The 14,504-nt window shown below is 34.1% G+C and overlaps 1 protein-coding gene across 1 annotated transcript; it reads left to right on the top strand.

The window, feature by feature from the left end:
- The first annotated feature begins 2,674 nt into the window (after positions 1-2,674).
- On the top strand, positions 2,675-12,694 carry LOC149543388 (NADP-dependent malic enzyme-like). The gene is made up of 19 exons (XM_089798185.1): positions 2,675-2,871; positions 3,498-3,618; positions 4,962-5,036; positions 5,373-5,524; positions 5,993-6,098; positions 6,258-6,323; positions 6,745-6,840; positions 6,966-7,037; positions 7,349-7,432; positions 8,086-8,184; positions 9,320-9,367; positions 9,459-9,512; positions 9,741-9,839; positions 10,031-10,120; positions 10,348-10,425; positions 10,773-10,847; positions 11,149-11,239; positions 11,330-11,458; positions 12,193-12,694. Exons 1-19 carry the CDS (start codon positions 2,786-2,788, stop codon positions 12,279-12,281), a joined length of 1,710 nt encoding a protein of 569 aa, XP_089654311.1. The 5' UTR covers positions 2,675-2,785; the 3' UTR covers positions 12,282-12,694.
- The last annotated feature ends 1,810 nt before the right edge of the window (positions 12,695-14,504 follow it).

Genomic DNA, 14,504 nt, shown 5'->3' with positions numbered 1-14,504 from the left:
ATAAAGGAAGAAATATTTGTTCCTTCATTATTTCACGTTAGTTTTAGTTAAATACCTTGAGATGTGTGGAGTGTGAAGTTGGCAATACTTACCCATGAAGATTTGAATGCATAGTTGAGAAACAGTTTGTAGCAACCAGTTGAGGAAAGGTTATGTATTATTTTCTTGCAATTTTTTTTTTCAAACTAAGTTAGTAAAACATAATATAAATTTGTGGTTAAATTTTATTTTTACTGTAAGGATGGCTATGAATTTATGAAATAATCAATTTTAGAAAATATGATAACAGTTAGGTTAAATAAAGTAGTAGTTACTTATATAGATTGACATGGTTACATGTGTACATCTATATGCATATTCTTAACAAGCATGATAGTAGAAAGTTAGCCTTCAATAATTAAGTGAAACTCGTTTTAGATAATATTGTAAAATTAATTGCTAAATTAATTTAGAGGAAAATAGTAAGGTAATATAGATTCATGTAGATAGTAATATGACAAATATATGTATTTCATGCTCATTTTAATAATAAAAAACTTTGAAATGGAGAGATGTGTATATGATTTTTGTGAGAGGAATAGAGAGAGGCACAATGAACAAGTTAAAGTTAGTTGCACTTACCTCAGTGGAATTTTGTCCTTCCTGAAGGTCTAGAACTTTGTTGGTAGTTTGCATTAGTTCAGATTGTGGAGAAGGCAATACGTTTGAAGGAGTTTCCTACATAGTCCCAAGGAAATTGATTGAATACTTGTGTTTGAAACATAAGTGTCAATTTATTATTTAAGCATGTAATTTTACAGATGGGTATAAATATGAAGAGACATAGACAGATATAATAGAAGTTGAACATACAATATTGGCTATTCTTCTTTGTTGATAGGGTGGAGATGCACTTATAGTTATTCCATGTTCAGATTGTGGAGAGGTGAGTATGGTTGATCCAATGTCCTGTTCAACAACAATGTAGGTATGAACAAGGAGAATAACTATATTATAGAGTCATGAAAATTAATTTTCTATGAACAAACATGGAAATATAGTATCTAACAATATAGGTAAATATATAAGTAGAATAAAATATAATAGATAGAGAGAGGTAGATGTTAACATACAAAAGTTGCATTTAAGGATTGTTGATAAGGTGGAGATGTTGGTTAGGTACCCATTGTGGAGGTGTTGGGGATGCCAATATGTTTGAAGTAGTCTCCTGCACAATACATTTGAGGACATTTAGTTTTAGAACATTTAAGGAAAAAATTTCATGTTGGTAAAGAAATAGTTTAAATACATGAATGTATGAAATTATAAACATATGTAGAGAGAAAGAGAGTCAATGAAAAGAGTGAAAGGAAGGTGAACATACCAGATTGACAAATCTCCTTTGTTGGTAGGGTGGAGATGCACTGTTATCTCGTTGTGTTTAAGAATTTGGAGATGCCATTATGTTTAACAAAGTGTCCTGTAAATTGGTAATGTAATTATGAATTAAAAAAATAGTGACATTTTCAAAATGAGTTAGATTTTTTTTAGCAATTTAAAAATAAAAAATTGAGAAATAAATGAGAAAAATTAGCACTTTTTTCCATATATATTTTTGATTGTTGCAGATTAAAATACTAACATTTACTGATCACCGTTACAGATTCATTTTAACATTTAATATTAAGTATTAATATTTAATAACTCTTTCTCCTCTTTAAAATTTAAGACTAAAATTTTATCAGTATAAACTTGAACTATCTAACTTATGATTTTATATTATACGATCAAATAGATCAAAATAGTATCAGTTAGAAATACGATTTTACCAAATAAACTTTACCAATCATTTTCATTTGCACTCTTTTATCAAAATTGTTAATGGAGCACATTAAAACAAAAATATGTAAAGGTTTCATCATTTTATGATCTTTGTAATTGTCTTTCATTCTTCCAAATTTTTTGACTTGATATGAAACAAAAATAATTCCTTACCAATCTACCATATCACAAAGAATGGCAACCTTTTCAAAAAATGCCTAAAAATTGACAACCTTCTTGAAACATGCCTAACATTGTAGTTTTATGGATCGTTTCCTTTTTAAAAAAATGAAATTTTAATTACTAATCTAATTCGTGAATGTTTTAGAAAATTCTAAAAAATTAGTAAGAAATTGGGGTTGGAGCTGAAAAGTTTCAGGTAAGAAATTATAAAATGCGGGAGGCCTGTGGGCTTAAGAAATTGAAAAACATAAACATTGAATAAGACTAAGAAAACACCATATCTACCATTAGAGTCAACCCAAATCTACCTCTATAGCATAACCTTCACCACAAAGAACCCAAAGAGCACCAGATTTGTATTACCTACTACACCTCGCGTTCCCACCGCTTGGCCACTGGGTCACAGCACACCTAAATTTTAGTGAACTCTAATTGGCATTCGATGTTTGTCCCACGCAAGCATACGCGGAAACTCGATCTTTACATGGCGTAATTGACTCATTGGTAGAAAACAAGGCTAGATGATACTGAGCTACGAGAAAAAAACATGGCATGCAATGTGTTGACGCTGGACCGTTAGACTATCTGGAAGCCGTTTTGCGCGTGGTACTTGAAAAGTGAGCTCTCAAGCTGGTGGGTAGGTAAGATTTCAGTTTACACTCAATAAATTCATGAGATTCTTCAGACGCTCAAGGCATGCTAACATTTTTTTGCTTCAATTTTTGTGACCATCTTGAAGGCGTCAAGGAGTGCAAACTATTGTAAGGTTTGCTGTTGGGAGTTTTAGATTTCTTCAGTGAGAATGACTATGAATGGAGATAGGACTTATGGAGAGGACCGAATTGCAGAAGAGCAGGTTGTCACTCCTTGGAGTCGCTCGGTTGCCAGGTAAAAGCATCATATTTAACTTCAATGTAACCAAGGTTGAAGGTGATTGATCAAAATGTTGGTTCAGCATGAAAAATGTCTTTTTGTTGGTATAAATGTGCTGACTTGAGGTTGTGGGTGTATGGTGGAAGTTTTGGTGATTGGTTCAAAACGTTGGTCTAGCATGAAAGATTGTTCCTTAGAACTTCTGAGTTTATTCTCTTATTTGTATAATTGGGCTCTTTTGGTGTTTTGGGTGTACGATGTAGGGGAAAACTTTGTTTTAGCATGAAAGACTGTTTTTCGTTTTGGTTTCTTCCATTAGTTGCGCAATTGGGCTCATCGGGTGCTTTGGTGTAGGATGTAGGGGGAAGCGTCGTTCTAGCATGCACGATTGTTTTTCACTATTTTTTCTTCCATTATTTGAGTAATTGGGCTCATCTGGTGCTTTGGTGTAGGATGTAGGGGAAAAAGTTGGTTTGGTGTGAAAGATTGTGTTTTTTTTCGTTTTCTTCCCTTATTTGTGTAATTGGGCTCATCTGGTGCTTTGTCTGTAAAATGACTTTTTCGTTGATTGAATGTGGTTTTAAGTTATTTGTGCTGTGTATGGTAATGCAATATTTCTTACTGTTTTGGACTGATCACAGTGGGTATGAATTGCTGAGGAATCCACGGTACAACAAAGGATTGGGGTTTACTGATCAAGAAAGGGATTATCATTATCTCCGGGGTCTTCTGCCCCCTGCTCATCTGTCACAGGATCTTCAGGTAATGTCCACCGGAAAACCTTGATTTTGATGTTCTTGATTGTGTCATGGTACAAGCGAAATGACTGCATAAAATGGGTGTTTTTAAAAGATTTAATTTGAGCAAAACCCTGGGAGGTTGAGGTAGTGTTTTATGTGACATTCGGTTAAAAGAGAAGAGGCCTAAAATGGTAAATGTCTTGTTTGTTTTCTACGTACAGATATTTCATGATAGCTCTCTTTGTTCTTCGTTCATGACTGCATAATGTGTAATATTCAGAGTTTTTTTTTTCTTTTGTCAGATTTTACAATTCTGTTAATCATCTGGGTGTAGGTCACACTTCTTTTTACATTACAATCTCATGATAGCATAGTACATTACAATCTCCTTTTTCGCTGCTGATTTGTACTGTGTATACTTCCATACTTCCTTGTATGAATTGACTAGAGAAACACCTTATTGGAACAACACCATGATTCTGATTTTTGAATATCCTTTGCTCCATTGTGCTTACAATTGTATTGGTAAATTGTTCACAAGATGATCTTGGTTTTAGCACTATAACTTTCCACTCCTAACATGTTCCCCAACCGTGTGCAATACATAAATAATCTCCTGTTCAATCCATAATAGTAGACTGTGATCCTCTCGGAGATTTAATGGTTTCTCTTCTATATAGTGGCTGGATCTGTTTCCTAGCTATATGCGCTATTTCTGACATGACACAAACGTATACACATTCATCATATTCTACCTTTGAGTAGCTTATACTTAATAACAGTTGAACAGAGGGTGTCTTTAGGCAATGTGGATGATTCACAAGTCTTGTTGTACTCAATTCTTACAATCTTTGGTTGGTAAGTTTTTTCTTACATTTTCATCTCCTCCTTTTTCAAATATATAAGAAAAAGGTGGATGTAATTCTATGATAGAGAGAATACCTAAAATAGGACTTGCTGGATGTTGATCCTTAGTTAAAAGCTGCAATCTTTGGCAATATACATTCCCATTAACCTTGTGTTATTTTACTCTGGAGGATATGTTGCTAATACTTGGAAAGAAGACAAAACCCTTTGTTAATGAATACAGATTTTCAAAAACAAAAAGATCAGACCATGATCTCTGGCAATTTACTTTTTCTCATATTAGTCTACTGCTTGTTTATTTAATACCGAGGTTTGCAGTCACATGGCCACAAAGGAATGTGAAATATATAATATGAAGAAATGATCCTAATTCTTGTTTCATGGTTGCTACAAATATTTATTATATCTGGGAGTCTCCATTACACTCTTGGCTTGGAAAATGGCTGTTGAATGCAGGCTTGTCAGATTTGTTTCTGATTTCATGATATTGTTGATCAGGAAAAGAAGCTAATGAATATCATTCGGGCGTACCAAACACCTTTGCAGAAATACATGGCTATGATGGACCTTCAGGTATTTTCTTTTTTGTTCCAACATATTTTTGAGTGCTATCAATGGATTCTAGTATTTTATCATTTCACATGATAATGTCCAAAGCTGCAGAGTTGTATTAAATTTGGATATTAAATAGTTTTTTGGTTTATGGACCCCTGAAAGGCGAAACCTATATTTTCTTTAATTTTTATTCTCTCTGATATCACCACAATATCTGTGCTGCAGCCTGTATTATATTAGCTTGCTTGGAACTCTTTGAACATCCCTCTTATTTGAAGATAATATTAACTTATGCAAAGAAGCTTTTGTGTAATTAATTTACACTTGCAATTTGACATGGATATACATGTGTAGGAGAGGAATGAAAAATTGTTTTACAAGCTCTTAGTTGATCATGTTGAGGAATTGCTTCCTATAGTCTATACACCCACTGTTGGTGAAGCTTGCCAAAAATATGGAAGCATTTTCAGGCGCTCACAGGGCCTTTACATAAGTTTAAAAGAAAAGTATGTATATCTATATCACCTTATTCTGTTACTTATTGACCAGGATCGGGTATTCATTTTCTTGCTAACCAGGATCTTGTAGCTCATAGCTGTATGGTAAATGAATGCAATCTATGTCTGTAACTTTCTCTTCTGTTTTTTGTCAACACTTCTTTTAATACAGCTTCTCCTAGGACACTTTTTTTTGTTCAATTAATGCTTGTAACAAACATCTGAGTTGCAGTGCTTAATTAATCATCATTTATTATTTCATGGGTGGTAAATTAGAATAATAGAATGCCTTATAACCTGCTGTATGCAACTTTGTAGGCACTGACATGTTTCCTTCATTGAAGCATATGCTATGAATATCTTACATGCTTCTGTTACGAAGTTGGATTATATTATCTGTTCTCTTGTTCCAGTTTGGAATAACTACCACTTCAGTCTAAGTCTAGCATATGATTTAAAGGTCATTGATATTGGCAGGGGAAAGGTCATTGATGTTTTGAAGAACTGGCCTGAACAGAACATTAAGGTTATTGTTGTCACTGATGGCGAACGTATTCTGGGACTTGGAGATCTTGGATGCCAGGTAAGTCTTGCTCTGACAACTTTACTACCTATGTGCTAGGTATATTGAATTTTCTTTAGTTCCAATTTTTTTTTCTCCCCAATAAGTTACATTTTAATTTTTCTTAGCTATGTTATAACTGTTGGAATCTGAGATGCCTGTACAAATAATTATTAACAGGGAATGGGAATTCCTGTTGGAAAACTAGCTCTGTATACAGCTCTTGGGGGAGTTCGTCCTTCAGAGGTATTCAGTCCTACTTTTGAAGTAGCTTTCTGATGATAGGTTATTAACCATTTATTTTTCACTGGATATTGATAATAATATCAATTGATTTTAGTTATTATTGGCAACTTATTTCTGGTTGATTCTCAGTACGAATGAAAACAGTACTAATTTGCAAGAACCTCATTTTTTCTTCTGATTATTGGATCATTGTCTGTATTTCTTTTCATGTTCATACGCACATGATTCATTTTGTGTTATTTGGATTTCATCTAGTGAAATGCCATGCTAAATGTATCAATATTTTATGTTTTTCTTGTGTAATTTTCAAAATGTTGGCACTGACTTGAGAAAAATGCATTTTGGATCCTGGGGTCTGAATTATGTTGCATGATAGCCATTAATGTCCCTGACTCTAGTCTGACAACTTGTATGTGAGCAGTGTCTTCCAGTAACTATTGATGTTGGGACCAACAATGAAACATTGCTGAATGATGAATTCTACATAGGGCTTAGGCAGAGACGTGCTACAGGCCAGGTACTAATCATTGCTAGATTGTTTGGGATTTTAATATTTATCATATGAATAGTCTTTACTTTTGTAATTCTGTCTATGGCCCAAATCTACATAGCACAAGTTTCTAATGGTATCATGTGCTAAAGGAATATGACGATCTTCTTCACGAGTTCATGTTTGCTGCCAAACAAGCTTATGGAGAGAAAGTTCTTATTCAGGTCAGGTGGAGAACTCCTGTTTTCTTCTGAAATGGATCTTTAACTTGAGATTGTCTTTTTCAAACTGGGTTAATTTTTTTGTATAAACTTTATTTTAGCTTTCCCCATGGCAAGTGATAGTGAGTACTTAACAATAAAATATCCATAACAATTCCATATTCAACTACACCCAGACTACAATATTTAGCTGTTAGAAGAAATAATATATGCATAGAATTTGTTGGTTAATTATTTGTGAACCTTATATCATTAATTCATATTTAGCTTTCAAAATCATAAGGAAACTGAAGAAAAGTATGCTCTTGTGACAGTTTGAAGACTTTGCTAACCACAATGCCTTTACCTTGCTGGAGAAGTATTCTTCAACTCACCTTGTCTTCAATGATGATATCCAGGTATGTTCAGAGCTCGCTGTGAGTTTATCGTCACAATTCTAGAATGTTTTCATTTTTTGTTAAGAGTTTGTAAAATGGTGATCATGTAATCTTTCTGTCATTGTAAATATGGCTCCTTGGGCATGTCTCTGTGATAGAGACATATATTGAAATGGGATATGGTTTGGCTTTACCTAGAAGATGCCTGAGACATTTTTGGCACACTCCAGACTTTTGTGGAATGTCTCTTATTTTTCAGGAGACTTATAAGACAGATTGAAAGCAAAAACTAACCAAATTGTCTGTCAAACATTGAAAAACATGTCCATCACCAAATATCTTTCAGAAACATAAAAGAGTGCATGTTCTATTGAAAACAAGGAAACAGTGAAGGTTTTCAGGGAGAATCTATAGGGATTTTGGGAAGAATTTAATGTTTTTATATTATTTTTCAAAAGGTGTACCCATCCTCTATACCTGTCCTTGTACCCATGTACCCTAGAAGTCATTATTTTCATCTTACCTATAATCTGCATACAACTAGAATATTGACTTGGCCATATGTAAATGTTTTTGTAGTTGAAAGATTGGATAACACTATTACATACAACATAGAATAGCTTTTGTGACTTAATTAACCCGTCTTATAGCAACAATGTGTTTGGCATTTGCAGGGGACAGCTGCAGTGGTACTTGCAGGCCTTGTTGCATCATTAAAACTGACTGGTGGGAAGTTGGCTGATCACAAGTTTTTGTTTCTTGGAGCTGGAGAGGTAAGGCAAAGAGACAGTTAAAAATTTCTGTGCAATACCATGAATAACTCATGAGATATCAATATATTTGGGGTAGTTGTTGAAGAAACTTATAGACTGTATGAAAGCTTTACTGTCCTTGTAATCTTTAAAATGAAAAGATGCTGAAATTGTCAATCAAATACTAGATTGTTCAGGATTTTGTCGTAGAGTCCTAATCACAGAGATTGGGCTGAACAAGTAAATACTTATTGTTAGCAATAAAATGCAAATGACTGGAACTGGTATGAGAGATTGGCACTGGTAATGGAGCTGGTATGTCTTTGAAAAATTTGAGTAGAGTACTTGGAGTGGGGTACTTGTAGACAAAATTTTCTATGTAAAACACACAAATGATAGTGAGTCAAAGAGTTTCATAGTACATTTTTTATATTTCATATTGCATATTGAAATTCATAAATGTCAATTCATTCTTCTATCTATTTATATGGAAGCTCATCAAAACCTAGGATTGTTTTTTGTTTTAATTGAAAAATTAAGGAAACATTGGTGGGACATCTCCAATTAGTTTTGGTATGGGGAAACAGACTTTGGTATCCAGGATGCGTCCCAATGGCCAGAGATGCATCACCGTGTTTGCTAAGTGACGGTCCATGGCTTGATATGTTTCTGGATTATTTTTTTCACAGCCATTGTGAATGGAAGTATCCTTTAAATTCAAACCAAATATTTAGGAATTGTAATTCATGACCCACAGATTATAGCCCTGGTAGAAAGTATAATTAAAGACCATGCAAATGCATCATAGTGGAAAAGACAAATGTGCAGGAAAACTACTTCCAGCTAATTTGCAATGCGATTGCGCTTTATACATTTGAATCTCATTCAGCTAAGAAAGCTTTATTGTTCATCATGCGAAGCCTTTAGTTGCTGTCATTTTGAAGAATTAAGAAACTTGATGAAGCTGCATTTTCTTGCAATCAGGATGAAGTTGGTCCTCTGTCACAATTTAGTAATTGTTTACTTATATCATTGTCAATTTCTTGTTTGAAATTAAAGCCATATGTCTATACCCTAGACATTTTATTAATTTGTAACTCTTTTGCCTTCTTTTCTTGCCTTTTTTTGAAAATAAAGTACCATGAAAACTGTGCAGGCAGGGACAGGCATCGCGGAGCTTATTGCATTGGAAATAGCCAAACAGGTATTATAAAAAGCTTAATTTAATGAATTGTCTTACTATGCTGTTTTTTTTTATTGTATCAACAAGTTTGACACTGAAATACTTTTCCCAGGGAAAAATATCATTGAATGAAGCTCGCAAGAGGATATGGCTGGTGGACTCTAAGGTCCCTCTTACTCTCCCCTCATAGCCTCTGCTCAAATAATTTTCACTAATTCACACAGAGAATTGAAGTGTCCTTGATCTAAATCACTTAATATATAATACAAAGCCATAAAATTTTAGGAGTCGACTAAGTTGTCTTCCTGTATTAAAACTGTTAAATCATCTGTTGACATAGAGGAATTATAAGAGAGTGGAACACTTGTTTAACACTATCTTTTTGGCACCACAGGGGCTCATCATAAAGTCCAGAATAGAGTCTCTCCAACACTTCAAAAAGTCATGGGCACATGAGCATGAACCCTGTAAAAGCTTACTGAACGCTGTGGAGGTTGAACTGGATTTCTTTTCTGAGAATTTAATATCTCTTTTGACAACAGACACATACTTTTAATATTCCCTCTTGAGTTGTCTTAAATATTAGCTGATACAGTTTCTGTACTGTATTTAAGTTGATCATAGCAGTTCTGGTATACCATTGCGATTGACTATGAAGTATGTGGACTTTTCTCTTTTGAACAGTCGGTCAGGCCTTCGGTTTTGATTGGAACTTCAGGAGTTGGAAAAACTTTCACAAAGGAAGTGATTGAAACTTTTTCATCTTTTAACGAGGTAAATCATTTGCTGTAGTTTCATTTTTTTAATCGTTTCTTTTTTAAATTGGTGTGTTGCAGTTTCATTTATTATTAATAATAACAAATATCAAGATGGAGGAGCATATTCAAGCAATTTTTATATTCAATCTTTATTCATTTATTTAGATTAGCAACCAAGTATTCATTACTATTATAAAGGGATTTCAGCTCAGTATTGAACTAATATTTGTTCATTTCCTGTAGAAACCATTAATTCTAGCTCTTTCTAATCCAACTTCTCAGTCGGAATGTACAGCAGAAGAAGCATATACCTGGAGTAAGGTATATTTGTTTTATCAATTTACATAAATCGCCATGAGGAAATTGCTGAGTTACTTGTCATTTTAATGCCAAATGAAATGTTTATCCATGTAACCACAATTGACAAGGACTTCATTTATTTTAAATCCACAAACAACTACATTAATATTTCCAACTTCAGATGCAAATCAAAGGAAGCATTTAGTTGTTAGGAGTTCAATGAACATGTTATTAGATCAAAGCATTAGAAGACACCCAATAAAGAGATTGTTATTGCAGCTTGAATTATTGAATTTGGGACTCCAGGTGCAAGATGACTTTTACAGTATCAAATTATAGTACTCTGATTCATGATTATATGTCTACAGGGACGTGCTATATTTGCCAGTGGGAGTCCTTTTGATCCTGTCACTTATGATGGAAAGACTTTTACTCCTGGCCAGGTTATTTATCACTTCTACTTGGTGCTCCTGTGAATAGCTAGCAAAATCTATCTTATTTGATTATGTTTTGAAGCACTTGGAGCATTTTTTTAAATATTTGCAATTTCAATTTTCTAGGGTAAGGTGCATTGTCAATTTTATGAATTTTTGGGATTGTTACTTCCATTAGATGTGATTTACATCTATAGTAGCTCCACCAAATGAGCTTCTTCTATAGTTGAGCGCTACTTTCATTCACACTAATTGTCAGCATACTCTCTAGAAGTTGTTGAGCTTATATTTGTTCTTTAATGATTTCCAGTCAAACAATGCGTATATTTTCCCTGGATTTGGCTTGGGCTTGGTCATGTCAGGGACAGTCCGTGTCCGTGATGATATGCTATTGGCAGCTTGTAAGCCTTTTTTTTTATATAAACCATAGACATGATTTTTTCTGTACTAATCTCAATCTGAATGGCGTAAACGTTGGTATTGTGTAACAGCCGAGGCTTTAGCTCAACAGGTTACTAAAGAGCATTTAGAGCAGGGTCTCATCTATCCACCATTTCGAAATATCAGAAAAATATCAGCCCACATAGCTGCAGAAGTTGCCGCCAAGTCCTATGAACTAGGTAAGCTCTAAACTTTTGAAACAGGGCTAGAAATTAAAATTAATAATGGAGGTCTTGAATGGATATGACAGTCATCTAATTGATAGCAACTGCAAGGGAAAAACAGCAGCAGCTAGGCAGCCTTATGTTATCATCATGTTTTATTTTGAAGTTCATGTCTTGGGATGCAGTTTATTCATTTTACATCTTTTCCAGTACTTGGCTCTTTCTCTAGCTTGTTTCATGAATAACATGTGTCGACTGTTGTAATTAATTAATTATAGGAATGGTCAGATAGCCGTTGGACTTCACATAACACTTAATGCTTCTAATGGTCTCTTTCCTTTCTTCTCCTAGTTTCACGATTTTATGTTAATCCGATAAAAAATTCCCATAAGATGTACAACATGATCAGAACTAAGAAATTGCCTCCTATGATTTCCCTTTGGATTTCTATTTTAATTGTTTCTTGATTGGATACTTCTAGCCTATGTTTCTTGGTGCTCCTGGGTGGTTGTTGAGTGTTGTGTTCGTTGACCTTAAGCATTTATGGTGCTGTTTAATGACATGTTTCAAAGTGGCTTCATGAGAAATTCTGTTTTTATTTTATCTCATTAACTTTCTTTTGTGCGGTTATGAAAGGAGAAACCCTCAAGTTTTTAACTTAAAATTGGTTCCAGAGGAATTAATATTACCAAATCTGATACCAAGTCATCTCTGCTATCATTGACTGAAATTTATGTTTCTTTGTTCAGGTTTGGCGACAACCCTCCCACGTCCTGCAGATTTGGTTAAATATGCAGAAAGATGTATGTACAGCCCATTGTATCGAGACTACAATTGAGATTAATATGGATTTCATCGCAGGTTACCCTTTGAATTCTTTCATCTGGCTGAGACCAAGTGACAAGGGATTTTAGATGACTTGGTTAATATATTAGCAATGGTACTAGTTATTCCCCATGGTAAAAATTTAGGAATTCATCAGGACTCTATATGTATAATGCAACCCATATTCCATTGTTTGGGATTGCAAATATATAGGGTGCCATTAATCAAGGTGATTCATAGAAATTAGATAGGTTATATTTTTAATCATTCTAATGTGTAGAATGAACCCATGCAGTTGACTCTGAATTTTTATTATTTGAAATTTATATCTTAAGTTTTAAGTTGCATGGAATGACTGCAACTGAATTGGTAACAATTGTAATTGAATATTCATTAACTTTATTTGAATAGATTTTTTTATTTTTATACTTTGCAATCAAATTGAAGCTTGAATGCGTTTATGGTGTTTCAGTATGTGAGCTGGGGAAGGTACAGTGTTGGCATTGAGTATTTTATCCATTGCCTTGTGCTATGGAAATCCTAAAAGCCGTTTTATGCTATCAGTGTGAAATACTTCAAAAAAATGCAAACGAATAGTTTTTGAGAACTTTGCTGCAAAAGTTTGCAAAAAAGAATAATCAGTAGAAGAAAAAGTGGTCAATAACATTAAATGATACAAGTATTAGGCATTACTAAGGATTCTAGTCATATTTCTAATACCACATAGTTAAATTCAATTTTATATCCAAAATTTGATTTGCAGCAATAAGGGGTACCAACATCTTTAGGCATCACACTTTTTGAGGTCCAAACTTTGGACATTGTCTTCTACAGGGGTTTAAATCTCTTCTTTAAGATGTTTTATTACAAGGTGTTACCAAAAGCCTACGAGTGTTAATAGTAATCTTTCCATTGACTCTAACCATCCATACGTTCAAAAAAGTCATTTTGTCATAGTTTGTAGTGACTTAAGGATATACTAGATTCGAGTGACTTGCAAAGAGTATTTATTTAAGATCAAACATAAAAAAATCAGTACCTTTGTTGGTCCCACCCAACCCATTCAGCCATGCAATTCCATGTTTTCTCTAACAATGGACTAATTTTTTGTTCTTGATATGTTGATTATGTAATTGGTTGAATGTTGATATTTGGTTTAAACTCCTCCAAGTGGGTGAGAAACTATAGGGGAGAGGACTTGGTACTTGAACACCCTAACTTCACGCTTATCAAAACCTTACGTAAAAAATTCAAATCGCTCCCAATTTTTTACAGCAGCTTACTTGGCGAGTCGTAACTAAGGTTTCAAGTCCACGTCACTCGTTATGATGCCGCATCAACATGCTTTTTGCCAAGTTGTCCAAAACAGCCCAAAAAAAAAAGTGAGACCAATGGTCGTGCATAAAGGGTACCCATAGTTGAACAGCTAACGTGGCATCACATCATTGGTTACTTTTTAGATCAAAGGGTACATTTTCATTCATTTTTTGGTAATCATCATTGTACTAACAACTTTAAAGTCACAAGTATTGGTGCAATGTTGTCAACAAAATTGGACATTAAGTCAGCAAGTGTAGGTATAAAGTAAACAATTTCTATCACAACCATTGGAACACGTTCAAGTACTGGGTCCTCTCCCCTAGTTCAATTCTAGAGGTTATGAAAGGTTGACCTTGGGATGTCAAACAACTTTGGTAGAGCAGTATTGATATAATCTATTAGAGGAGGGTGAATGTGTTAAGCATGAATGTTTGATGTTGTTGTATGGGGGAGTTTGTCCGTATGTTAGAGAGATGATGTGTTGCATTCATGATAATGTTTGTCATTGATGCCAACATACTAGTTTTCTGAATAGTTCAACCAGAGTTGCAAAGGAAGATTCATTTGGCGAGGTTCGTGGTCAGAGAGTTATGTTATGTGCACTTAGAGGAGTATTTGGGAATGTGTTCTAAAGCTGTATCTATGTTTATAGAAAGAGTTATGTAGTTTTGCACGAGTTAAAGAAGATTTTGTGGAGACTTCTCTCAGAGCGAGTCTTTGGTAATTGTGTTGTATCTTTTCAGTGAGGCTAAAGATCTTTTAGCGGGCTTGGATTATGGTAGAAGACATGTTCAGGATTCTATGGTTAACATGGCAAAATCAAATGTTCATTTTGTGATGAGTTGTGAAGACCAATCATCATGTTGTTCCCAGGAAGCTAACTATTGTTAATATCATAATGGGAAGTGTTATTTGT

This window comes from Cupressus sempervirens, chromosome 8, assembly GCF_028749045.1.
Source record: "Cupressus sempervirens isolate cs-2001-9-10 chromosome 8, ASM2874904v1, whole genome shotgun sequence".
Taxonomy (NCBI): Eukaryota; Viridiplantae; Streptophyta; class Pinopsida; order Cupressales; family Cupressaceae; genus Cupressus; species Cupressus sempervirens.
This window is presented reverse-complemented; position numbering and strand designations above follow the sequence as displayed.

Coding starts and splice junctions, on each gene's coding strand:
- LOC149543388 (XM_089798185.1), top strand. CDS start 2,786: ATGACTATGAATGGAGATAGGACTTATGGAGAGGACCGAATTGCAGAA. Junction 7,038..7,348: donor GAGAGAAAGTTCTTATTCAG/GTCAGGTGGAGA, acceptor CTCTTGTGACAG/TTTGAAGACTTTGCTAACCA. Junction 7,433..8,085: donor TCTTCAATGATGATATCCAG/GTATGTTCAGAG, acceptor TGGCATTTGCAG/GGGACAGCTGCAGTGGTACT.